At 39.3% G+C, this 25607-nt stretch overlaps 2 protein-coding genes and 1 pseudogene across 2 annotated transcripts in view; all 3 read right to left on the reverse strand.

Annotated features, from left to right (window-relative positions):
• Positions 1–25607, reverse strand: part of Dzip3 (DAZ interacting zinc finger protein 3) — a 728188-nt gene that overhangs the window by 239592 nt on the left and 462989 nt on the right. The gene's annotated exons all lie outside the window — the stretch shown is intronic.
• Positions 5894–6412, reverse strand: LOC127227239 (serine/arginine-rich splicing factor 3-like; annotated as a pseudogene).
• On the reverse strand, positions 12477–20319 carry LOC127227240 (leukocyte surface antigen CD47). Its single transcript, XM_051191580.1, has 4 exons — positions 20231–20319; positions 16418–16513; positions 15136–15228; positions 12477–12508 (listed from the first exon to the last, which is right to left on the reverse strand). The coding sequence occupies exons 1-4, from the start codon at positions 20265–20267 to the stop codon at positions 12486–12488; spliced, it is 249 nt and encodes an 82-aa protein (XP_051047537.1). The 5' UTR covers positions 20268–20319; the 3' UTR covers positions 12477–12485.

A 25607-nucleotide genomic window follows, 5' to 3' on the forward strand; every position in this document is an offset into this window, starting at 1 on the left:
ACAGATGCAAGAATGAATTTTGATGTTAGAAAAGAAGGCATGTTTATTCTTTCTTCTATATCTTCATGTACAGAGCTCATAGAAGAAACCCTTAGAGTATGATCCATGGAGTCTGGTACATGATAGGGAATGATTTTTGAAGTTGTCTAACTTTGCTTGACTCATCCCTATGTCTTGATGACACTTGACAAAATTTCTCTTAGCACTGGGAAACAGGCATTGCCATAGTTAGGCCCTTTGAACTTATAGGTAAATCTTCCTAATCAAGACACATGTAAGCTACATGCCTGAGCAAAACAGGTTGTACAGGCTCTGGATTGTGGTTGAGGAGCTAAGCAGGAGGGGCATGTTCCAGAATTTATTTCCTTGGATGGTTCTAGACTAAAGCTGGGCACAAGCGAAAGTCTGTAGCAGATTTAGTAGGTAAAACTGGATGAGTTTCTCTTTTGTGTGCATAAGGTCAGTATACAGCCTTGGGCACTATGACAGCCAAAAAAGTACTATCCCAGACTCAAAGCAAGCTATCAGTAACCAGCTACACTGGATCTTTTGTCCTCCTACCTCCTGCCAGTCTTCTTCAGCTTTGCAGGCATGTGGGCGGTTCTAAGGCAACCAATACCAGCTTCACCTGTGGGACACCCAGCCTTGCCATAGAAGCCGGGATGAAGACAGTTTGGAAACAGTTTGCCCCATATGGGGTTGCTTCGTTCTCATGAGTGTGGAACTCTCCCTCATCTCTGAGCCATTCACTATGGCTCCTTTAGGCCCAGCACTCCCAGCCGTGTGTTAAGCTGACTCTCGACAATAAATACTATTCGGTATCATTCTCAGTGGCTCTTCATCTCTCCCCAACCACACTCACATGGGATGCTTTAAGATCAATTCTAGGTTCCAGTGCTACCAAAGGAGCAAGGCCTGGTCGTGTGTGCCGTCCTCTGCATATGGGGTTTGGTGTCTGTATTGACTCTCATTGTTGAGAGAAAAATCTCAGTAGTTCTCAGAGTTCTCTCTTTATGTCTATCATCCTATGTCTTTGAAATCAGCAATCTCCCGGAATCCGCCAGGAACACTTCCTCCTATCTAGCCAATCAGACTTCTCATTCCTTACAAGACTCACCCTGAGTTTGAGGCAGCGGGAAGTCAAGGGGCCTGGCTGGCTGATCCTTCTGAATGTCAAGGTCATTGGAAGCATGGCACACCAAATTAGAGTGCTGAGATATGTGGGAGAGTCTGAGGAGTCATTGGCTAAGCCGCTAGGAAGCCTATTGTGCTGAACCTAAAGCAGTGAGCTCCTCACTGTCGACCACAACCCAGTCAGAAAACACCAGTCAACATGGGGCAGCAATACTCTGGAATAATTTTAAATGCTTATGTAAAAATAAATTTTGAATTATATTGTAGTTAGCTAATATTCCCATTTAAGGGCCATTTCTGTGTCTTAAAGCTGACAGTGGAGATTTTCTGTTTTCACCCTGCCAATCCTAAAATCTGAAGACTAACTGTTTCTCTACACTTTACACATCATTCAGGAAAATGGCTCTCCACACTTTCCATACCGCTCAGGAAAATCAGAGTATCAGAGTCTTCAGCTGGGGACTACACGTCCATTGTTTTAGAACATGGGTGCTGGGGACCAGACTCCTGTCCTCTAGAAGAGCAGCAAGTGCTCTTAACTGCTGATCCATCTCTCCAACTTCAAAGACATCCAATTTTAATTCACCATTAATTATTCATTTATTAAAATTTCTCCCATTCAGGAAAAATTAAATAAAAGGAGCTAAGATTACTAAGAAATTTAAGCATTATCTCACTGGAGTTTGACAATCACATCACATTTCAGGGGTTGCTTTTTTCTTATTAAATACACAGTTAAAATCTTGACTAGGTCACAGCTATCCTGGTTTTAGTGGTGAGTTAACAAGCATTCACATTAGACACTTGCTTTCACTTAGGAAATATATATATATATATGTGTGTGTGTGTGTGTGTGTGTTTGTGTATGTGTATATGTATATACAAACATATACATGCGTGAGTGCAACATCAATTAATGAAAAAATGATGAATTTGAGAAGAGGATTATATGGGAGAGATTTTGGGGGAGGAAAGAGAAGGATGAAATGGTGCAATCACATTATAATCTTTAAACAAGAAAGAAAAATATAAAATTTAGGAGGATAGGACATTGCCAGCAGCTGGCCTATCATCTCTTCCTATGTAAAATATATATGCAAACCTAGGTCCATAAGAGGGCTAGTTACCAATATGTCCATAAAAACAGGCATTTATCATGGCCATATTTACCAGCATTGCTGGCCTGGTTTTTCCAGGTATAACTCAACCCCTAGATCAGTCAGTCTTAAGGCGATAAAGCCATTCTCAGAGAAGTTTTAGAGATGCTGACATTGATATGGTCTGGGAGCTCCAATTCTAGCCATCCTGAATCTAGTTGTTAAAGTAACCATGTATCTACAGGAAGAGTGAAAAATTTTTAGTTTTGGGCTATGGCCTGTCACCTTTTCCCTAGTGTGACTTCCAATTGTTCTCACCAATTGCTGGGTTTTGAATTGGCTTCTAGCAATTTATTTCTTCTGGGTTCTTGGTCGAAGCCTCAACCTCATTTCTCAAGGGAATCTTTACGGCTTCTCCTTGAGATGAGGCTCCTTGCATGCACCCTAAGTCGGGGGCCTTTAAAAATGGTGATAGAAAAGGAACAAAAAGAAAGCCACAAAGCACATGAGACATTGCATAGGAAACAACAACCAGGGTCCCCAGTAGGCTACTCTTTCTGGGATTTAGGAAAATAGTTACAAATATAGATAGATTCATCCTATCTAGCTGCAGACGTATACAATATTGCTCTATTAGAAATGGTTATTAAATTAATAATTATAATAATTATTATCTGGGAAATACCCTTCCATAATTTTCACCTATGTGCTCCTGGCTGCCCCCCCTCCCCAGGACCAGAATCCATTCTGCTCACTGACAGAGAGTCTCACTGCATTGGATTCCATCAAGGCATCTATTCCCTTCACTCTCAGCTTGAAGTTCCATTGGGTGTTTATTTTTCTAGCTCCTTCCCTTTAAGGTCACCTTGGTCTGGCTGATTCCTCACACTGAAGACCTCTGGCTTGCCAGGCAGTGATTTGTATATGACCTCCTCATGCTATATTTTGGGAACTGTTTGCAATGTCCTGTGACTTTATGTCTCTGGTTGCCCCTGGTTCAGGTACTCTAGTCTTTTGAAGGAGATGGATGCTCTGCCTTCTGGTCTCACATTGTCATTTTGAATGATCCATGTGTTTCCTATTGGACCCTAATATAACAAACTATCCTTCTTGAACTGCATATGATACCACATACCATTCAATTAGACAAGAGGATTCATTAAGACAAGTTAGACTACAAGGGAGCAACTCTCTCTTACTGCTTTGCCCAGCTAAGAGATGGAAGTAACAAGCAAGGGAACTAGCCTCACTATTGTGCAAACTACTGGGTCAGAACTAGTGAAATGCCTCCTCCAGGTGCTATTCTAACCATTCTAACCATAATTCCATTCTTTGTGGGTGGGGGTAAGTGTTGGTGACAGGTGAATATCAACGATAAACCCATGGAAGGGGCATGGAATGTAGATTAATCTCAGGCATTCTCAGGAAAGTGATAGAAGGAGGACAAGCTCCCAGGAGCTGACACATCCTGGATATACTGCAAGGTGTACACAGATCTTCATGTCTTTTCTCAGTGTTTGAGCCACCTGGCACTTAAGATTCCTGTGTCTTGAAGGAACTAGATCTCAGTTTTGTACAAGTTACTTTCAGCTTAAATTCTCTTCCTGTCATCAAAACTATTTCAAGTCGTGTTGTTGCTTTTTTACTCTATTCCTTGGGCTTTTTGGCGTTTGGGAGCCTGCTACTTAGTCCCAAATAACCACACAGAGGCTTATTCTTACTTATGAAGGCCCAGCCTTAGCTTGGCTTGTTTTTAGCCAGCTTAATTATTCCATCTACCTTTTGCCTCTGGGCTTTTGTCTTTCTCTGTTTCTGTATATCTTTTCTTTCCTTCTTATTCCATGTCTGGCTGTGTCCCTGGGTGGCTTGCCCCTTCTTTTCTCGATCCTTTGTCTCTTCCTCCCAGATTTTCTCTCCTATTTATTTATTCTCTTGGCCTGCTAGCCCTGCCTGTCTATTGACTATTCAGCTCTTTATTAGACCAATCAGGTGTTTTAGACAGGCAAAGTAACACAGCTTCACAGAGTTAAACAAATGTAGTATAAAAGAATGAAACAGATCTTAAAATAATACTCTACCACAAAGTTGTCCTGTGACTATAGCATTTTAAGTTATCCTTTTATATGTTAGTAAAATTTCCTAACAAGCAGTTGAAACTATTTTTTTTTTAAAACTATGAATGGTTGGAATAAAATGACCCACAAAGACACTGCAGCTTTAAGCAGGACCAAATGGACTAATCTTGAAGGTGGTCCTGGGCCAGTAGGTGTCAGTGTAAGGAGAGCCTGTGGAAGTCCAGAAGCAGCTGTTTAGTCTCCCTTCTTTCCAGCTCTTGTCAGTGTGGAGTGACTGGATCTCCTGTTATTCATTATGATACCTAATATTATTTTTTTCGTAGAAGCACACATGATTTTTTTAAAGCATTTACTGTTATTCATTCATTCATATACTGGCTATGATACAAAAACTATAAATAGTAGCTTGTGTTTTGATGACTGTGCTTGTCCATGGCTCAGAGAGTCTGATCGCTTACTCCTGATCAGTTTTTGGAAGCCAGTTAGCTGGCAATGACGAACATCTGAGAAGAGATTTGATAAAGTTTGCAGGTAACTCTTGAGGATATCAAGCTCATCTGTGTACCCAGCAGCTTCATGTGTGATGTCACATGCCATCTTTAATACATGGCACACCTTGGGATAAAGCCCAAACGCTATATTAATCACATAAGCCTTGTTGTATCTTCTCAATTTAAATGGGAAGCTTATCCTTAAAATCAGAACGGCCAAATCAATAAAGCCACTAAAACTAGGAAAAAACAAAACACCCACCCCCGTTCCCCGAACACACATAAAACGGGAAGTGGTGAACTGTCTCAATTCTGTGAATTGGAAGAAAACATAAAAAAGAAAAGGTATGGGTAGGGAGTTGGGGCTTCACGTATTTTTGTTTTTGTTTTTCAATTATGCTAGTATTTTATTAATCCAAAAGCACTTTACAAAAAAAAAATATAAGTATGGCTCCCAATAGGAATGTTATACGTGGACTTGATAGCAAGCTCACAGACTTGAGTGTGCAAGGAAAAACAGGCTTTCAAGTTAAACAACATTTTGTAACCAAAACTTTAATCCCAAGGATTGTCACAAACATATTACAAATGACAGCATGAAGAAGAAATCTTGCACAGTAACTCAAAGATTCAGCTCCACAATGCACCCTAACACTGATAGGGCACTAGTAACTTAAAGTCTTCCTTTTCCAAATAAAGAATGTTACAGCTATGCGTCCATATACAGCAATCGGTAAGGAACCTCTGAAAGCCTTCAGGGTGCAGTCCCATCCTTTACCTATTAGCTGGTGTTCATTAACAGCTTTTAAAGACTGCCTATCATTTTACCCACAGCTCCACACCATATCCCAGCTACTAGACAAACTAGAGTTTTATTCCATTTCTGCCAGCGGTTTCTGTATTATTAGCACATCACACTTTAACTAGGCAGGATCTAGGTTTATTTCAGCCTATGAAAAACTAAAGTTCAAAGCAAATTTGAACAGCTAAAATAACTTTAAAATGTACCAAGATTATGAAGTCTCAAACAAAACTGTGCATACTCCTGTCAAATGCAGTCATTTCCTGTACACCACTTCTTTAGCAAGCTGGTCTCCTACTTCCTTTCATTTGACCTAGATCCGCTATGAGACCTAGAGAAGGACCGAGATGGCTTGTGGTTTTTCTCCCGAGATGGCTTGTGGTTTTTCTCCCGAGACAGAGACCTTTCTCTTCTCCTATCTCTAGAAAGTGACCTGCTCCGGCTTTGAGGCAAGCTTCTCCTTCTTGGAGATCTTCGCCGAGGTGAAGGACTCCTCCTTCGGTAATCATCTCGAGGGCAACGGCCACAAGAGGGCGGTGGGCCACGATTGTGACTTCTTTTTTCACCATTCGACAGTTCACAAGACAGCCACATAGTGTTCTTCCATCCAGCTCTTGGAGAGCATCAGGGGCATCTCGGGGATCCTCAAATTCAACGAAAGCAAAGCCAGGAGGGTTCCGAGCAACCTACACACTTCGAAGTGGTCCATAATAGCCAAAAGCCCGCTCTAGTTCAGTCTTGTCTCCATTGTTTCCAAGATTACCTACATACACCTTACAATCTAGTAGACAGGAATCACCATGCATTTCGAGATCCTGGGATCAAACACCAAGGCTCAAACCCCAACACTCCGACGGGCCCACCTGTGCACTTCGGGATCTGCTTCGGCAGATGCTTTCTGTTTCCTGGCATCCATGAAATGGCCCGGCATCATGTTTTTAAATTTAGTTTTGTGTTCCAGATTGATGACAAAATTCAACAAAACAAAATAAATCAAAACAAAATAAAACATTCACTTTCCCTAATGGAAAGGCCCTTCTAAAATAAGGCCAAGAGTCCAAGGTGGACAGGAGTCTTTGTTGTGTGCATAAATGTCTCCCTGTCTCAATGTCTCTGCTATGGGAAGCCTATAGATACTGTAAATAACCATCTGGATTCTGGGTTAAGGTAAAGAAATGAGAGAAAAGAGATGCAATGAGCCTATTGTAGATTTTAAAGTTTCTATTCTATTGCTTTCTGTTGTGTCTTTTACAAAGGAATAATTAAGACTGCAAACTAGCCTTAGCCCAGTATTCTGGTTGGAACTTGAAGGGATGCCAAAATCCATACTGGCTTGGGGAAAACAGTGTCCTTGGAGAACAAGATGATTCCAGTTATGAGAAAAGCAATAGGTGACCCAATGGCACCTGAAATAGTGTAAACATCTGACATCTGGGTCTGGACTAGAACTGTTGGATTTAGGATTCCTAAAGGTAGAAGTTTGGAGATCCTGAGTTACTAATGACTAGCTTATCTCATCTTGTGATCTCTGTTATTCTAATTAGTGAGAAGTACACAACACAGAGCTAATTCAGGATGAAAGCTCTATCTGCATAAAGACATCAGCTTTATGAACATGCTGTTATTACCTATAAAGCAACATTTAATATAATAGTATTTATAATGTTTATTGATAATATATTTCATAGGCAATGAAAATTTAATCCGTTTACTGTTTGAATCATTCTGAAATTCTATACTCTTATGAAGGAGTGACTAAGATGTTATACTGGCTTTCTAATGTTTGCATCATACCTTTCTCCCTAAAGAAACAAAAAGACTTGCAAGGTTACAGATGCTTCTCAGTTTCCCTTCATACTAAGACATAAGACCAAGAAAGAGGAAGGATTATTTAATTCTATTTAGTGTGCCACTACTTTGGTTGAGCAGATCTCTAGGCTCTAGGCTACTCACCCTAGTCTTTGTACTGCTCCTTGTGTTAATCCCAAGGATTCAGGGAGAAAGATCACTGACTCAAATCATCATGGACAGCTTTTTTATTCATGTATATGGCCTCCCTCCCCTTATTGTAGGGTTCAAGAAGTCAGCATTGGATGTGGGAAAGACAAGGTTTTTATAGCTCAGTGGTAAGGGTGTTTCCAAATGGAAGATATGGGAGGCAAATAGGCAGGGTTCCAGAATCAGAACATAAACAGAACAAGTTAGCCATAACTACTTTCTGAAACAAAGACATGATTGTAAGGTGCTCATAAAGTAGTTGTAACAACAGGTGGTCATAACAACAGGTAGGCATAATAACCTTCTGAAAGGAAGGTATGGTTTCCTGGAACAGGCAGTGTAGAACCATTTGTAGTTAAGGTTACAGGTAGGGCATGGCGCTATTCTTGAGAAATAGATTTAATCATAAACAGGAATGAACCTAGTTTGTCTTTGCTATAAGACGGCTGTCAATCCTGAGAGAGCAGCAGGCTGCTTCTGCTACAGGCTTCTTGGAGAGTTTTGGAAGACCCTCGTAGTCTGCACTGGCCTGGGTTTATTTGAGAATGAGAGGCTGTGAAAAAATCCTTTTCTTTGTCTGGTAAGAACTGAGGCTTAGGTGGAGATGGGATGACTTTCAATTAGTTTCCTCATAATACTTTCACCATTATAAACTCTTAATAGTTTTTAAAGAATCACATTTCTTTGTTTTACATGTGTACCCACTTATGAATTCATGTACATACCACAGCATGTGTGTGGACATCAGAGGACAACTTGTGAAAGTTGATTTTCCTTCCACAGTGCGGAGCCTGGGAATTAAATTCAGGTCCTCAGGTTTGGTAGTGATGCAATTTATTGAACTAGCTCACAAGTGTGAGCCTTGTAACTCAGTGGGCATGTGTATGTGTGTGTGTGTGTGTGTGTGTGTGTGTGTGTGTGTGTGTTTGAGTCAGAGTCTCACTATGTAGTCCTGGAATATCTGGAGCTCGCCATTTAGACGAGGCTGCCCTTAAACTCATAAAGACTCACCTGTTACTGCCTCTCTAGTGCTAGGACTAAAGGAATGCACACTTTCTTGGCTCAGTGGTCTTTAGCTGACCTCAAATGTTGGTGTTCTTCATAGATCCCCTTCTTGTTATTCTGCCTACTCCCCAGTGAGCTCTTTCTTGTATGAACTCAACTACTTGTCTGTCTACATAGAAGCATTATCTTTTCTTGCACAGGAATCACATCATTTGTGTGCAGATGACCCTAATGAACTGTAGATCTTTCACAAGATGTGCTCTGTAGGGTGTTCTCAGCTTATTCTTATGTCTCAAGGAATTCCTTTTCCCAAAGACTGCATTTAGACAAGAGCCAGCATTTCCACAGGGACTTAAGCTAGTTTATACTTGCTGGAAAAAAAAATCATTTTCCTTATCTCTGGCAAAAGGAACATATGGTTTCTCTATTAACCTATGCCTGGGGTGCCTATTTAACATATCAAAGTAGACATTGGCTGTCACAATAGCAGTTTACAAAGTCCTGGCTCTGCTGCTGCCCCTTGTCCTGAAATCTCCAGCACCAGAGCTTCATGCCCCTTCCCCCAGCTTCTTGGATCCCCATATAACCTTATCCATTTTGACTATGTGTCCTGCATCCTCTTGCGCTCTTGGCCTCTTGGTCCTCTTGGTTCTTGGCTGGCTCTGCTCCAGGGTCTCCCCTGCTCTCCTCTCTGCCCCTGGCTCCCCTTCTCTTTGCCCTCCTGCCCTCCACCCACCTCCTCACATGGCCAGGTTGGTCTGCTGGCGATGTTTAGTCTGGACTCCTCATTATGCCTCTGGTTGTGCTCTACCTCTTATCCAAAACAAAGTTTCTCTTCAACCCAAACTTAGGGGCAGTCATATCCTTATTTTTTCCATTCAGTTCCCAGACTCTACCTGCTCTTTATTATTGCTTTTCCAGGGGCCAGCCTCCAGCAGGACAGGGCTCAGGGATCCATGGAGTCCATTAAGATTTTTTTTTGTTGTTGTTTTAATCTAAGGGGTTAAGGGAAAACACACACTCTTTTGATGGTTTTCTTCAAACTTTTTCTTTATTCTTCTTCTGTATTCTCTATTCTCTGTAGCTTGTATACCCCCAACAAAATCTTTCAGGCAATATGGAAATTATAATGTAGTTATATTCTATCTTTCAAGTGAATTGTTATAATGAATACAGCTGAAAATGTGTTTGTGATCTCCTTTACATTAACAAAGTAATCCCAAGAACCCACCTACATTTACATCTAAGTAATTTATGATAGATTAGCTGTTGTGAGCAAACAAGGTATTCTTTTCAGCCAGTTCTTTTGCTGGCAGACTGCATATTGTGGCTACAAAGAAAGGACCGATTGTTTTATTATTATTTTATCTCAAAAGGTAATTTCATAAAAAAATCTTAGAAGAATCACATGCCATCTCTATTTGAAATACTCAGGGTGCATACCCACTCATCAACAGGTTTTTTATATCAGAAAGATGAAGGAGAAATGGGCACAAGGAATTATCACCTTTGGTCACCAACCCATCCTAGCAAGAAAAGCTCATCCGCTAATGATAATTGGGTTGCTTTGCTCTTGTTCTCTGACCTTAAAGAGTTCCTCACTCAACTCTGTGCCTTTCTAAAACCTTAGATTGCCTTCTTGTGTTTTTCATCTCAAAGCTATTTAACAAAAAACATCTTATTAGTCTAACCTTAAGATATTTTCAAAGTTTTGTTTCAGATATGATGAAATTCAAAACCTGTGAACACATCTCCCAACATTAAGATTAAAAGAATTTAAGCTAGCTGAGCTACTGGGACTCAGTTGTTTTTCTTATCAATGACCTAAGCCGCAGTCTGTAGGGCTCTTCAATAGAAATTCATGTGTTCTGGCTCTGTGACATTTTCTTGTTTTATTTTTTATCCTCTGCAGTCTCTGCTTTATCAGATGCAGGGACAACATTTTATCCTACCTTTACATATATTAATTTTTACAATAACCTAACCTCTGTCATAATCCCTTACTGTATTTATTAAAAACCCTCAGCCATCAAAATATTATTTAAATTAACACTATTATTATATAAAATCATTGCTTCAGTTAAACAGTACAGCACAGGAGGAAATCATCTTCATAATAATCCGCAGGTAAACACACCGAGTGGGATATTTCCAAGAGATGATCATATTGCCTTAAGGGCAGTGGGGATCTCCCCACACCCATTCACACCATGGTGCCAAATACCAGAGGAAGAAGGCAAGGCAAACATGTGAAAACATAGCAGAACAAAAGACACTCTGGGGTCCATGGTCTTGGGCCTTGCCGATCTGATATTTACTTATCAGGGCTTTGTTTCCTGGTGGGCCAATGCCTTGAAGTCCATTGCCATTTGCTGCTCCTCTAACATGGCTCCTAGCTTGCTTTGCTCTGTGGGCTAAACTCTGTGCTGCAGATTACTTTCCCTGGCTTAGTTTGCTTAGGAAGATGTAGGGTGCCATCTGATTTTTTACCGCCTTCTGTCAGGTCCAAAGGACACTCCAATTGCCCAGACTCCAGAAGGCAGTCCAAATATTCAGAAATAAGGAGGACTTCTGGTGGCTATGTAAAAAAAATTAATCAGCACTCCTCAGGAACTTGTGAAACCAGTTCCCATCTGACAAAAGGAGTCATTTCCCTTAAGTCTGTCAGAAGGAGACATATGGCTTTCCACTGACACACACACACACACACACACACACACACACACACGTATATATGAATATATATCTGTGGCTGCATATTAAAGACCATTCCAGCATCCAGACTTCCTCAGAATCCCAAGTACCTATTATCCATCTTATAGTCTCCACCCTAGCATAATGGCTTCTCACCTCCCAAGGCTTCCTTCGGCCCAGATACCCATTTGTTTTCTTTATAAAGGCAAGGATTTCCTCCTACCATTGCTATTCTTACTATGCTCCTTGCCCCCCCCCCGCTTCCTCCCCTCCCCCGCCCAGTTCTCCAACTTCTGCTATTCTCTTCTCTCTCACAGATAGCCCTTGCTATATCCAAAGTCCAGTATTCTTGCCATGCTCAGTCTACACTTTTTTCTTTTGTTCTGGACTCCTCCAGATGCCTTTAGCTGTTCTCTTTCTCATATCTACAGTAAAACCTTTCCTTTAGTCATATTGTGGAGCGGTTATGTCAGCACTTTCTTTACTGTACCCACAACATATCTTTGGTTATTATCTTCGTCTAATAGCAGTCCCTTCTGCCTTCTACTGCAAACCCTGGCATTTCACTCCTCTATGATAATGCAATGCATAGTTTATGGTATTGGGAGCTGCCTTCAGGGGGGCATTTTATTTATTTTTATTTATATGAATGTTTGCTTGAATATGTGTGCATGTGCATCAAATTTGTGCAATGCCCATGGAGGACAGAAGAAAGCATCAGTCAGCACCCTCCCACTCCTGGAACAACAGTTATAGATGGTTTTGAGCCAACATGTAGGTACTTGGCATTAAACCTGGGACCCCTGGAAGAGCAGCAAGTTTTCTTTACTGCTAAGCTATCTCTCCAGCCCCAGCCTGATTTTTGTTTTTAAAATTGGGTGTCAGGGATAGAGAGATAACTTAGAAATCTCTTCTTGTAGGGGACTGCAGAATTCAGATGGCTGCACCTCCTCAGATGGGTTGTCTATAACTCCAGCTCTAAGGGGGACTGACACTCTCTTAGGGATGCGTGGGCATCAGAACATACAACTTTTCATACACAGACACATAAATACACACATAAATTCAAGAAGATTTTTTTCTATTCCATTTAAAAATAGTATACAATGACATTATCTTGAAAGCCACTGAGATAAAGTGTGATAATGAGGATGAAAGACAACACTGCTGGTACTGTTTTCTTGGTGTCTTATATGAACCCTATCAGTGGATCTGTCAAAGAGAAGCAAAAAGAGGCAGGCTGTGAATTTTAAATGTATAAAGGAATTAGGGATTAGCATAATGTCTGACTCCAGGAGATTAAATTATTGTGCTTTTGTATAAATCACTCCTCTTGTAAACATTAAACCTGAAGCTATCAAAGTACAGCAGGATAGAAATCTTAATATGTCATGGAATAAAAATAATAGATCATAATACAACTTTTAAATGCATGGTCTTTCTTTTAAAGCACATACACTGTTGCACATAAGACCCTTCACAGGTCCATTATACACATACCCTAGAATGTCAGCTTGAAGGGCAGGCCTCACATCTGGAGCAGTGAACACTCTACGACAGCTGCTAGAAATGGCTGCTCATGAATATACATTTGGCATTGATTACATAATGCTTCTCCAGATAATAGCTTTCTTGTTTATAAAGCTTGCTACATATGACACATGTTGCTTTTGTAGTAAAATATGCTAAAGCCAATTCATGTGATGATGATATTAATTATGGCTTTAATTATAATCACAACTTGTAAAATACAGTCTAAGTATCCAATATAGCACAAAACAAAGGCAGCCATTAAGATCACAATTTTCAAAGAACTTTTCAACACTCAAGGAAGTGATAAATATGGTTGGCAAAGTTCCTGCACACTCAAAATAGTGAGTGTATGTAAGATATATCTGTTTTTCTTTAGGCTGAGATTATAGTTTTTACTCTTTACATAGCTCCTTGAAGGGAATGGCTATAACTTGTTTAAATACTCTAAAAGAAAACTTAATAGGGAGCCAGCTTGGAGATATACTGTTAGCAGGATATATTCTAAGACTGTGGTAGGATAGGAGAGTTCAGAATGATTAACACTATTCTTCAAAAGCAATATCAGATTCTTTTAGTTTATTCTTTCAAAATGAAACTTAATAGGTTAATCATTTATTGTTTCACTTTTATATTTTAAATATTAGAAAAAAAACAATTAAATTGATGGAGTATACAACCTTGGAAGAGAATTTCTTCAACATGTCTGTACATTTTCTATTATAGATGTACTTACAAAAAAATAGAAGTAATTTAAAGCCTCCAATATTAAACTATAACAAACAGAGCAAATGTGTACAGTTTGACAAAGTTACTGTCTTAATAGCTTTCTCCTTGCCCAGATACACCACTAATATTTTTGGTAAAGGGAAAACATACCATAAAACAGTACTCATTTTCAAAATAAGGTCTTCACATATACATTTGCAAGTAACATACAAGGATAGAGGTCACATTAATTATTTCTGAAGACTGCAGACAATTCCTAGATTTTCTTTTACTCTAATAGTCAGTCAATATATAAAACAGGTTTGCTTTTGTAGGCCATTAGACAGATCTTAAAATTTAAGCACCACAATGAAAAAAATTAACAGACTCATGATGTTTAAATATACCATCATGAGATACAATTTCCATTTTCACAAACTGGGACACATTACTACCAATTTCCCACTCTCATAAAGAATCCAACTTGGTACCCTCTGTTGAAAGTTCTAGCATCCCTCTTTCCAATCTCCAGTTGAGCTGAGGTTCTCATTTCATTTATAGTTATTGCTAGATGTTTATATTCCCTAATTCTCTGACCACCAATTCCTCCAATTCACTAATAGAGGTATTTATTCCCTGTTCTCTTTTTTCTTCTGTGGCTCATATCCAAAACTTTCTGCATCCACACTTTTCTACTTCAAGAAATATGTCTCTACAGCCATAGCCCTTCTCAACAGCCTCATCATGTTTGTTCTTTTGCTACAAAATCATTTCCATAAGAACAAATGATAAGCTTTTTAAAACAAAAAACCCAAACACCACTAAAATAGGGTAAACAAACTCAGTAACATTGCAAGATGCAAAGCCCACATATAAAACCCTGTAACCATTTTATACAGCAACAGTATTGCTCAAAAAACAAAACAGACACCAGCCATACAAATGAAAAAGAAAGTAATGTCAATGATAGTATCTCCAGGAAATAAAATGTCATGAAATAAGTATAAACAAAGAAATGAAAGAGCTCTTCAATGAAAATTATAATATACTAGCAAAAAACAGTGAAGGTTCCATACGCAAATGGGAAGACCACTCCATGTTCATGAATTGAAACCATCATTATCAGAGAAGGTCCATATTACACAAAATGATATGTATATTTAATACATTCCCATCAAAATTCCAAAGTCTCATTATAGATATAGAAAAGAATGTCACCGAAATCCATTCTGAACCACAGACTATCTCAAACACCCCAAGCAACACTGAACAGTACAATAACTGAGGTCAAAATATGTTATAACACCATAAGCTACATAACAGACATAGACACCTCAACCTGTTAGTAAAGAAAGATAGCATACACTTTGCTCCAGCAACCCTACTACTAAAGGAGCTGAAGTTGTAGCAGTTATGCTGATAACACATCTGTACCCACATGTCCATTGCACCTATTCTATAGGTGCATGACATCTATAGTATATTTCTTTATCTCTAAACTGGAAGAAACAAGTAAGGCACATTCCAAGTTACATAACTGAAATTTTTGGCAGAGGATAACCAAAAAAAAAAAAAAAAAAAAAAAAAAAAAAGTGACTTACCCAGCCATTTCATGTAAATTAGTCCGAGTAATTCTACTAGAGTCATTATGGCCAAACCTGAAATTAGAAGGGGGCCATATTTTGGTGCACACTCTGTAAAAACAAAGAAGTATATATTATAAATGCACACAAACTAATTAAAGAAATAAATAATATCAAGTTTTAAGAAGAGTAATTATTTTTCAAGATAAAAACTAATTATATATGCTGATTATCATTAATTCACTTCAATAAAATTATTCCAAATTTTTTAAAGATAAAACATTCATGTTTTTATAACATACATGTCGGGACTAATGAAAAATTTTGTCCTGAAACAATTTGAGTCTGGTTACTCTTAACATTGTGTGTAACTAGCCGTGATAATTTGGATAGCTGTAAAATAGCCATGAGGTATATTGTAGACAATATTCTCAAACTGGCATTGAAAGCCTAATTCCCACTGGAGGAAATATGGTAAGTAAAAGATAGAAAATCTTCAACCAGCAAAGTGCTAAGCATGTGAAGAAATGTCATTCATTGCTGTTGCTGATACAAAATGCTAATGCAAAATTGTTTACAAACAATTACAAAACTAAGTATGTCCTTAGTGTAAATCCAGTATTTACTCAAATAGAATTGATAATGTACATTCATAGAAAATTATATATGTTTACAGAAATTCTATTCATAGTTACAACAAATCTGAAAGCAACCAGGGCATCCTTCATCAGATGAACACAGTAAAAACTACTGTTGAGTGTCCTCACAAATATTCTGCCCTCAAAAATAGTGAACTATGAAACCATGAAAAGACATTGGGGAAAAAAAGCCTACATAAAAAAGGCTACACACCATGTGTTTCTAAATAAAAGACAATCTCAAAGATGAAAAACTGTTAAGTGTTGCCGGGGATTCATGGAGGACAGGTAGGGTCAAGGGAGTTTTACCAGTGAAGGTAGTCTATATGACAAACACAGTGAGTAGTTCATCTCATGTGTTTTCTTCAGATGAAGAGGGAACCATAATGTAACCTATGGGTGATGGTTTTTAAACAGTGATTTATCAATTAGAACAAATGTGCCATCCGGTTGAGGATGGTAGAGCAGATGAGGCCATGAAAAGCATATGAAAGAACATGAAGAGTGTATGATGCAACTCACAGAAACTCTGTAACATTCATTGAACTTTGTTGTGAACTGAAACATCTTTAAAGAGACAGTTTATGAATAAAGAAAAAGAAAATTAAGATCTCTGTTCAAGAGAAATCTAAATCAAGACACCAGGAAAAGGTGACTCTTACCAGTTACAGTAACATACAGTCCTGCCATAATGAGTACAAAGCCCAGTGCCTGAACGACTGTAAATATAATCATGGCATGCAGGGTCCTCCCAATAGCTACGAGAAAGAAAGGGACAAAACAGAAGCGTGATGGGAATGTTGAGGAAGCAGTAACATCTACTTTGCGTTTGGCACAGTCAGCAACAAGGCACTATGACCAAAGACTGGCTGCAGTAGGTTTTCAAATGGAAGACGTTTTCCCAGTGAGCTTCCCCTTTTCCAGTATATCATGGTTTCAGATTACCCATGCAGCAGAGTTTTACTGTCATTTTCTTTTGAACAGGGTGGAAAGTTAACTCCAAACACAACGACAGTGCTGCTTTGACCGTATTTGTGTATCTTACATCACGAACAACTGCTATGCATGGCTTCTTTACATGCAAACAAAATTGTCTTGGTGGAGCCTTTGTGATTACACATGTGACACCCTCTATTGTGCTTTTCAAGGATCTATACGTTTTAAAATAGAAACTTTCTAGTGTCTAGAAATCCAAGAGAGACCTTAAGACGCACCAAAGTGATGTTGTAAACAGGTATTTACTTATTTTGTGTTGGGGGAAGCAGGTATGAATGTGGAGATCAGAGGACAATTTGAGGGAATCTTTCCTCTCTTTCCACTATGTAAGTTCTGGGAATTGAACTCAGGTGTCATACTTGGTGACAAGCACCTTTACCAGCTGAGCCATCTCATTGGCCCAGATGTGACTTTTTTTTTTTTTTTTTTATACAGAGTTTCTCTGTAGTTTTGGAGCCTATTCTGGAACTCGATCTGCAGATCAGGCTGGCTTTGAACTCCACCTGTCTCTGCCTTTGAGTGCTGTGATTAAAGGTGTATATGCCAGCACAGCCCAGCCTGACTTTTTTTTTTCTTATTTTACATATCGCTTCCAGTTCTGTCTCCCTCCCTCTCTCCTTCCTATGCTCCCTGATCACCCTCCTACCCCATCCCCTCCCAACTACACAGGGAGGGTGATGCCTTCAAAATCTGTCCAACATGACTTTTTAGCAACAACAAAATGTTAGCTATTTACTTTTAAACTGTTAAAAAAAAATACTGATTATTTTTCTTATATACATACTACCATCTTAAGATATGCTAAGTTTTCCTAATAACAATAATAATAACCCAAAAAACCCTCAAAACCAACACACACACACACACACACACACACACACACACACACACACACACACACACACCGGCGTTTAGTGTTATTGATTCCTAACCTCATCTTATGGAAATAGTCTTCTTAATGAAGAGCATGGTGGGAAAATGGTGTACTTATAATCTGCTTGTAATTCTGTTATACTGAAATTCAAAATGTAAAAGTAATCTCAAGGTATTTCAGTCCACATATTCCTAACATGAAATCCTGAAATCTGATAGTAAAAATTTTCCCATTTTGGAGCATATTGAATGTTGGATTTCCCAGGTAAGTCTATTCAAACAGTACATTTTAGGCAAGTATCTCAAACTCTGAAAAACAGAAATTCAAATACCTCTGGCCTCAAGTGTATTAGATGAGAGGTACTTAAGCTGCATATATAAAACTCACTTTTTACAAAATAAAAATGACTTCAAGATTAAGAAGACTTTAAAATTCACCCTTATGGGAAAATGTCATTAAGAATAGCATAGGAAATATTTTAAATAAGCCAAATTTTATGAAAATCAGTATTAAAATTAATGGAGAACATTCTGCTGGCTAGTTTTCATTGTGACAGAAGTTACTATATAGGTTTCTGGGTTACAAATGTCATCAATGGTTTTACCAGTTTAGACCCTAGACTTACCTGGCCATATGTACCTATTGCTACAATGGTGACACAGCTGTTATGGGGTCGCCACTTTCTGATAGGATTTGAGACTTTTCCAACAGGAGGACATTTCATGCCTGCTATTAAAGTCCTGGTCAAAAATTGCTATTGAGTTCATAGGATAAAACCTGTTATTGCTATTTTACTAAGTGGTCATATTGCCAAATTGCCTTCTAAAGGTTTATTTTTAATTTTTTTATTTAAATAAAAAAATCTTATTTTACATACTAATCCCAGTTCCCTCTCCCTCCCATCCTCTCACTCCCCCACCATCCACCGATTCCATCCCCCATCTACTCCTCAGACAGGGTGAGGCCTTTCATGGAGGATCATCAAGTCTGTCACATCATTTGGGGCAGGACCAAGGCCCTCCTCCCTGTATTTAGGCTGAGAGAGTATCCCTCCATAGGGAATGGGCTCCAAAAACCGGTTCATTAACTAGGGATAAATACTGCTTCCATTGCCATCGGCCCCATAGACTGCCCAAGCCCCCTAACTGACACCCTCATTCAGGGTGGCTGGTTCAGTCCTATGCTGGTTCCCCAGCTGTCAGTCTTGGGTCTGTGAGCACCCACTTGCTCAGGTCCACTGTTTCTGTGAATTTCCCCAGCCTGGTCTTTACCCCTTTGCTCATCATTCCTCCCTCTCCACAACTGGATTCCAGGAGTAAAGATTTACTTTTTTACCTAGTAGATCTGTGTTGCTCTCCATCTTTGTTGGGAACTTTCTTTCTTGCTCAAGAAAGAGGTGAGAATAAGAAACTAAGTACTCAGGCCTTAGTAATTGGTAAAGATGTCTTTATCACCTACTAGGGTCATAGAACATTTTGGAAGAGTCAGAAACAGTGTTGGAACCTGGTGATAGGAAGAATTGTCATGAATTGCTATCTACCGGACATGGACATGATATTGCTATTGCTGTCATGAACTCACAGCTACTCTGGTTACCTGTGCAAGGCCAGCAGTCAAAATTCTGGCATAGATGGTAGTGTTCTCTAGGCTCTATCCCTTACTAAGGAGATCTTGGTGATTAATTCCTGCTGGGGGAAGGGAGAATCATTCTATTTGAGGATATGGCCCACGTTGGGTTTCCCACACTCTGGTGGATGGCTTCACATTCATGAACACATGGTTAGCACTAACTGACTTAGTGTTCTAGCATACTGAAAAATAAAAGACACAGGGTTGAGATGGGGACCTGCTGGTGGTATATTGGAGCAGTGAGAAGAGGAATGGGGGTGGGGGTGGCTATAATCACACTCCATTGCATGTGCCAGTGAAATTCTCAAGAATAAAGAAGTTAATTTTTAAATATAAAATAGAATATATTCCCCAAAGTGCTGTCTTTCAAAGGAAAACGTAGTTAAAACCATGTTTAAATATCAGGAGTGATGAGCAAATGGGGTCAAGACCAGGCTGGACAAAACCACAGAATCAGCTGGCCTGAACAAGGGGAGCTCATGCACCCCAGTCTGACAGCTAGGAAAGCAGCATAGGACTGACCCAGACCTGAATGGGGGTGTTAGTTAGGACTGGGCAGTCTATGGGGCCTCTGGTAGTGGATCAGTATTTATCCCTAGTATATGAATGGACTTTGGAAGCCCATCCCACATAGAGGGATACTCTCTCATCCTGGACACATGGGGGAGGGCCTAGACTATGAAGACTCCCCATGGAAGGCCTCACCCTCCCTTGGGGGCAGAAAAGGGATGGGATGGGATTAGGTGGGGGTGATAGGAAAGGATGGGAGGGTAGGGAACTGGGATTGACATGTAAAACAAACTTGTTTCAAATTTAAACAAAAAAGGGGGGTGGGAAGATACCAACACATGCCATCCAGTGCCTCGAGTATTTTTCTGCACTCTCAGAAGCCTCCATCCAAAACCAAACCAAACCAAACCAAACCAAACCAAACCAAACCAAACCAAACAAACAAACAAAAAAATCAAATGCTTACCTGGCTTAAACTTATAGTATTGGAGAAATACAGGCATCACTGTAGGACTAACAAAGAAAATAAGCCCATAGCTTTTCGTTTTTGAATAATTACCTGTTAATAAAGAAAAATTTGTTTTTCTGTGTGTTTCTGCTGTTTGGGAAGTTCATGTACTGAATTTATTAAGCACATTACCCCGAATACTGCACTCAAGTAGTATGAGATGATTAACATATTTTCTTCCAAATTCACAGGAAGTCAACATTTTTCAATTACTTCAGACCCAACTGAATGTTATAAATTTTAATGTCAGAGTCTCCTCATATGAAAACCTTTATTTGGCTTTAACCCTTTAGCTGCCTTACACAGTTACAAAAGATAAGCGTGCCCTCACCATCCACCATCCATTCATTATCAGTATTCATCCTGTCCCCCAAGCCAAATCAAGTGCTCTTTCCTATTGTCCCCTCATTTCATCACCTCCGCAAACCCTCACCAGCCCTGAATGCAAACACAGCTGCCAAATCTGTGTTCTAAACATCTGCCTGTTCTGCAGACTCCCTAAGAGACAGCAATGGAGTTCTGCAGTCTTCCAGGGAGGGAGCCTTTACTCCCCTGCATCTGCTTCCTGCTACCCGCATTATTCCCCATTTATACTTCCATTTCTCAGCTGCAATGACCACTCAGGATAGACATGACTCCCATGTTCATGCCCGCTTCCCCGTCTCAGCCAGTGAAGTCTTGCCTCCATAGTGGCTTGAATAGTGGCCCTATTTACATTCTTACCTCCCCAAAACTATGACAAAAGATATAATTAAGTAAAGGGTGTAGAGGGGGGAATCTTAGACTGAATTAAACAATCGTCTGTCTGCAAATTCAATGGCACTGCCCTTGTGAGTCAGGAAGAGAACACAAACAGAACACAGAGAACCGCATGATTCAGATGATGGAAGAGTAGAAATGGGAGCTACTCCACCACATGCCAAGGAAGCCGACCATTGCCTGTAAGCATTGCAAGTTATAAGAAGCAGGAAGTGGATCAGCCCCATCCCCACCAGAGCTTCGTGAAGGAGCATGATACTGGGCACGCAGCAATTTCAGGCATCAGGGGTCCAGGTCCTTGAAAAATGTTCTGTTCTTTGAGGCCACATCATTTGCCGTGATCTGTCCCAACAGCTCTCGACATCAGTACGCTACCTTTTGGGATGTTCGTCACATCAGTCGCACACTACAGCCCAGTACCTGTGCATCTTACCAGGGATAAAAAGAATGGCTCCGATAATGATGATCATGGTGATCAATATTCCAGATGTTGATAAAACAATAGTTTTCTTGTTCATAGGGTTGGATTTATATTTTCGTACTAAAAAAAAAAAAAAAAAAAAAAAAAAAAAAGACAGACGAACTTAATCAGAAATGAAGGCATTTCTACAACATATAAGATGCAAAGGCAAACTGACAATATAGTGAAACTGGGTAGGTAACCCTTGAATAAAACTCCTATCAAATTACTCACACTTTTCATAAGTTCTTGATAGATAGGGTCATGGTGACACATATGTATAGCAATGTGAATATGAAGGTAAAATTTAGTTCTCATCTGTCTTACAGAGGAAGTTGCAACAGCCTTCTTTCTTCACTGGGACATTTTTTAAGTTTCCATAGTAATCTTTTTCTGTGGAGGTGACTCTATGCATGGTTACATTAGAACTTTGAGTTCTACCCCCATGGCTATTACTTACATGGCATTGTAAGTATCTTTCCATAGTGTTCACCAAAAGGAAAGTCATTCCTGATGACTGCAGAGTAGGGATTTACACAAAACTCATGGGCAGTAACTACTTACTTAGCAATATAAAAAACAGAGAAAAAAGCCCTATCCAATATAAAATTCATAAAGCACCTAGAAATTTAGGCGCTTTGTTTTGAAAAAGAATACTAAGTAATGAGCAAATCACATCCTGGTGAAATTCTGATAGAGGAAAATGCCCTGAACTTACAACTAAGATGTTGAAATAAAAGCACACTGCCGGAGTTTGAGAAGAGTCATCATAGAAATTACTGCTCCTAACACAGGATCTCATCCTCATGTTCCTCTACCCTCCCTGAGACCACAGACTTAACAACACCTTCTTTTACTCTTTATTAGACTTTTTATTTGATAAATGTGAATTCAATTACACACACACACACACACACACACAGCCTTGCCTGACTTAATATGCACCAAATGCACGCAGGAGCCCAGAAAGGCCAGAAGGGGCATTTAATTTCCTGGAACTGGAGTTACAGATGATTGTGAGTCAGCAGGTGGGTTCTGGAAACAGATATGTAAGCGTTCTTCACTGTTGAGCCTTTTTTACATCCTTCTTCATAAATGTCAGTATTTCTGTATGTTCTCTAATGTCTTTCAGCTTTCCCCTCAGTGTAAGCCTCCCTTGAATTGTCAAGCTTCTCTTCATAATTATGGATCAAATGTGGGTCCCCATTTGTGAGGACCTAGGGTAGTAATGACTACCTACCTTTTATGTCCATTTCCAGGACTTGAACTCTGTCTCTCTCTTTCTCTCACATTCACACACTCACACGTACATATAAGAAAAAAGTTAAACACAGATGTGTAGAGGAAATAACTGATTGTAACTGACAGTATGGAACAAAGGTGCTGTGGAAGACAGAGAATTCCCTTTCCCATGCTCTCAGACAGTCTGCAAGTAAAAGGAAAAAACGAAAATTTCCAAAAGACAGCAAAAATGATATCCTGAGCTATAGACTCACAAACTGCATGAATCAGTACCCAGCACCGACACCCTGAAGCAGTTACCCAGCACCGACAACCAGTCTCTGTATGCCACCCTGTGTCACTGCCAATTAAACTAGGAAAGGAAGAGAGCAATAAAGGAAAGGAAAGGAAGAATAAAAAATTGCATAGCCACAGTTCCAAAGTCCAGAGCACTCTCTCAGCCCACTAAGAGTGCCATCCCTATGGAGCCACAGAGTCATGGAAACAGTGGTGCTGGCCTGAACTGAAGCTTAGTAGAGTAATGTAGAGCAAGTGTTCTTAAACCCAAACCACTGACATGGGTCAGGACTCCCAAGTCCTGGTGATGAGATGAGCATTTATATCTGCACAAGAAAATACACACTTGGGCCTAATCACATTAGAAGCTTAAACACTGAGGCACTGACGTGGACAGCAGAGAAAGTTGGGAGTGCATAGAACAAGCTGAAGACCAGAGATAGCTGAATGACAAGTTTGAGGTGACACCTTATGCTGAGCGATGGGAAACTCTTAGGAGCATTTACCTCTATTGAGTCTAGAATACTGAGTCAAGCTAAGAGGCAACTTGTCCAAGCACCGCTGAGACACTGAACACCACCCATCTGGTCAAACAGGTTTGAATCAGAAACAAAGGTGGCCAGCTGTCACACCACCAGAGTTAAATCTAGGACAACTCATGGAGGGGAATAAATATTACTAAAGTTATAGTTCTACCAATGAATAGATATTAACTAATGTTATATTTTTGTGTTTATTTCATGTAAGTATCCTTTTAAATCTTCATGCTTACATGCTGTCTTAGTTTGCTTCCTAGTGCTAGAATAAACCCCATGACCACAAGCAACTTGGAAAAGAAAGTGTTTGTTTCAGTTATAGCTTATAGTTCATCATTAAGGCAGGTTAGAGCAGGACTCAAGCAGAGGCCTTAATAGAATGCTGCGTACTGGCTTTGCTCCTCATGATTTGACCAGCCTGGTTTCTTGAACAACCCAGGATAAGCTGTCCAGGGTGGTACCCTTACCCTCAGCAGGCTGTGCCCACCCACATCAGTCACTAACCAAGGACATGTTCCATAGAATTGTTTGCCTTCCAATCTGAAAGAGGAACTTTCTCAACTAAGATTTTTCTCTTCCCACATGAAGCTGGACTACATAGAGTTGACAAAAATTATCCAACACACACACACACACACACATGCATTTTGCTTTAGTTTTTAAAAAATGTTGCTTAGGCTTTATGATGATTCTGTTTTTGCACCTGTTCTATTATGTTCTCTCTACTACATCTATTATTATTATTATTATTATTATTATTATTATTATTATTATTATTTAAATCCCATATTCTTTGTATCTTCTGTCTCATTCTCCCTTTTTATTTCTTTTCTATACCCTCTTCACATACTTCTTGATTATGACTTTCCATTAGATTTAATAATCTTCACACTCATCTCTCCTCATAATATCCCAACTTCTCTGTGCTGCGTACTTTTTTTTGTCAGTTTGACCCAAACTAGGGTCATCTAGGAAGAAGGATCTTAAATTGAGAAAATGCTTCCATCACATTGGCTTGTGGGAAAAGTCTATGGGTACAATTTTTTAAAATTAATGGTTAATGTGGGAGGACTCAGCACCCTGTAGGGAGTGATTCTAGCCTGTATAAGAAAGCAGTCTGAACAAGCCATGGGGAGCAAGTCAGTAAGATAGTCAAGGCTGCCTTCAGGTTCATGTCTTGAGTTCCTGCCCTGACTTTCTTTCCTGATGGACTGAAACTGTAATGTGAAATAAACCCTTTCCTCTTCAAGTTCCTTTTGGTGAGAGTGTATTATCATAGCAATAGGAAGCAAACCAGGACATCCCCTCCTCCTACTAACTTTTTAATAATATTCTAGCATACCCCCTTAAATCCTGTTACTGTATTGGAGTTGAAGGAACGATTGTTTTAAATTCATTATTACCATATTTTATTGGGGGATTTAATACAAATTATAGTTGATTCTGGAATTAATATTCTACTTCCAAAATGTTTCTTATGTCTGAGTTTATTATCCCAAGATTCTGGCTACTAAACTATGTCCTGGAACAAAACTCAACTGCAATAGAACCTTGCAAATACTTCAATACTGAAGAGCTATATGTTATTCTATTTTTTAAATTCAGTCAGTGACCTAATCTAAGATATGTAAGCCCCAATGCAAAAACACAAGTAACAAGAAAAAAAACAACGAAAACATGTTTATCTATAATAACATTTGACAAGTAGACTTTAAGCCAAAATTAGTCAAACAGAATAAAGAAGGCTACCTCATATTGATTGAGGGAACAACAGGAAACACAAAAGACTCCAGACAGACAAAGCAGTCTTGACTAAAAAGAATACTGTTGATTTCAACTTATGCTTAACATTAAGTGTAATTAAAAAAAAAATAGCATGGTAGTTGAGTAAAACTGACTTGTAGATGAATGAAATAGAACACAGGATTCAGAAATAAAAACAGAGATGTAGCAACCTGACTTTTTGTCAACTATGTCAGAAACATAAATTGGAAAAAAAGACACTCTACAATGAATGGTACTGAGGAAACTGGATATCCACATATAGAATCACGAAACACTC

This window comes from Phodopus roborovskii, unplaced genomic scaffold (assembly GCF_943737965.1).
Source record: "Phodopus roborovskii unplaced genomic scaffold, PHOROB, whole genome shotgun sequence".
Taxonomy (NCBI): domain Eukaryota; kingdom Metazoa; phylum Chordata; class Mammalia; order Rodentia; family Cricetidae; genus Phodopus; species Phodopus roborovskii.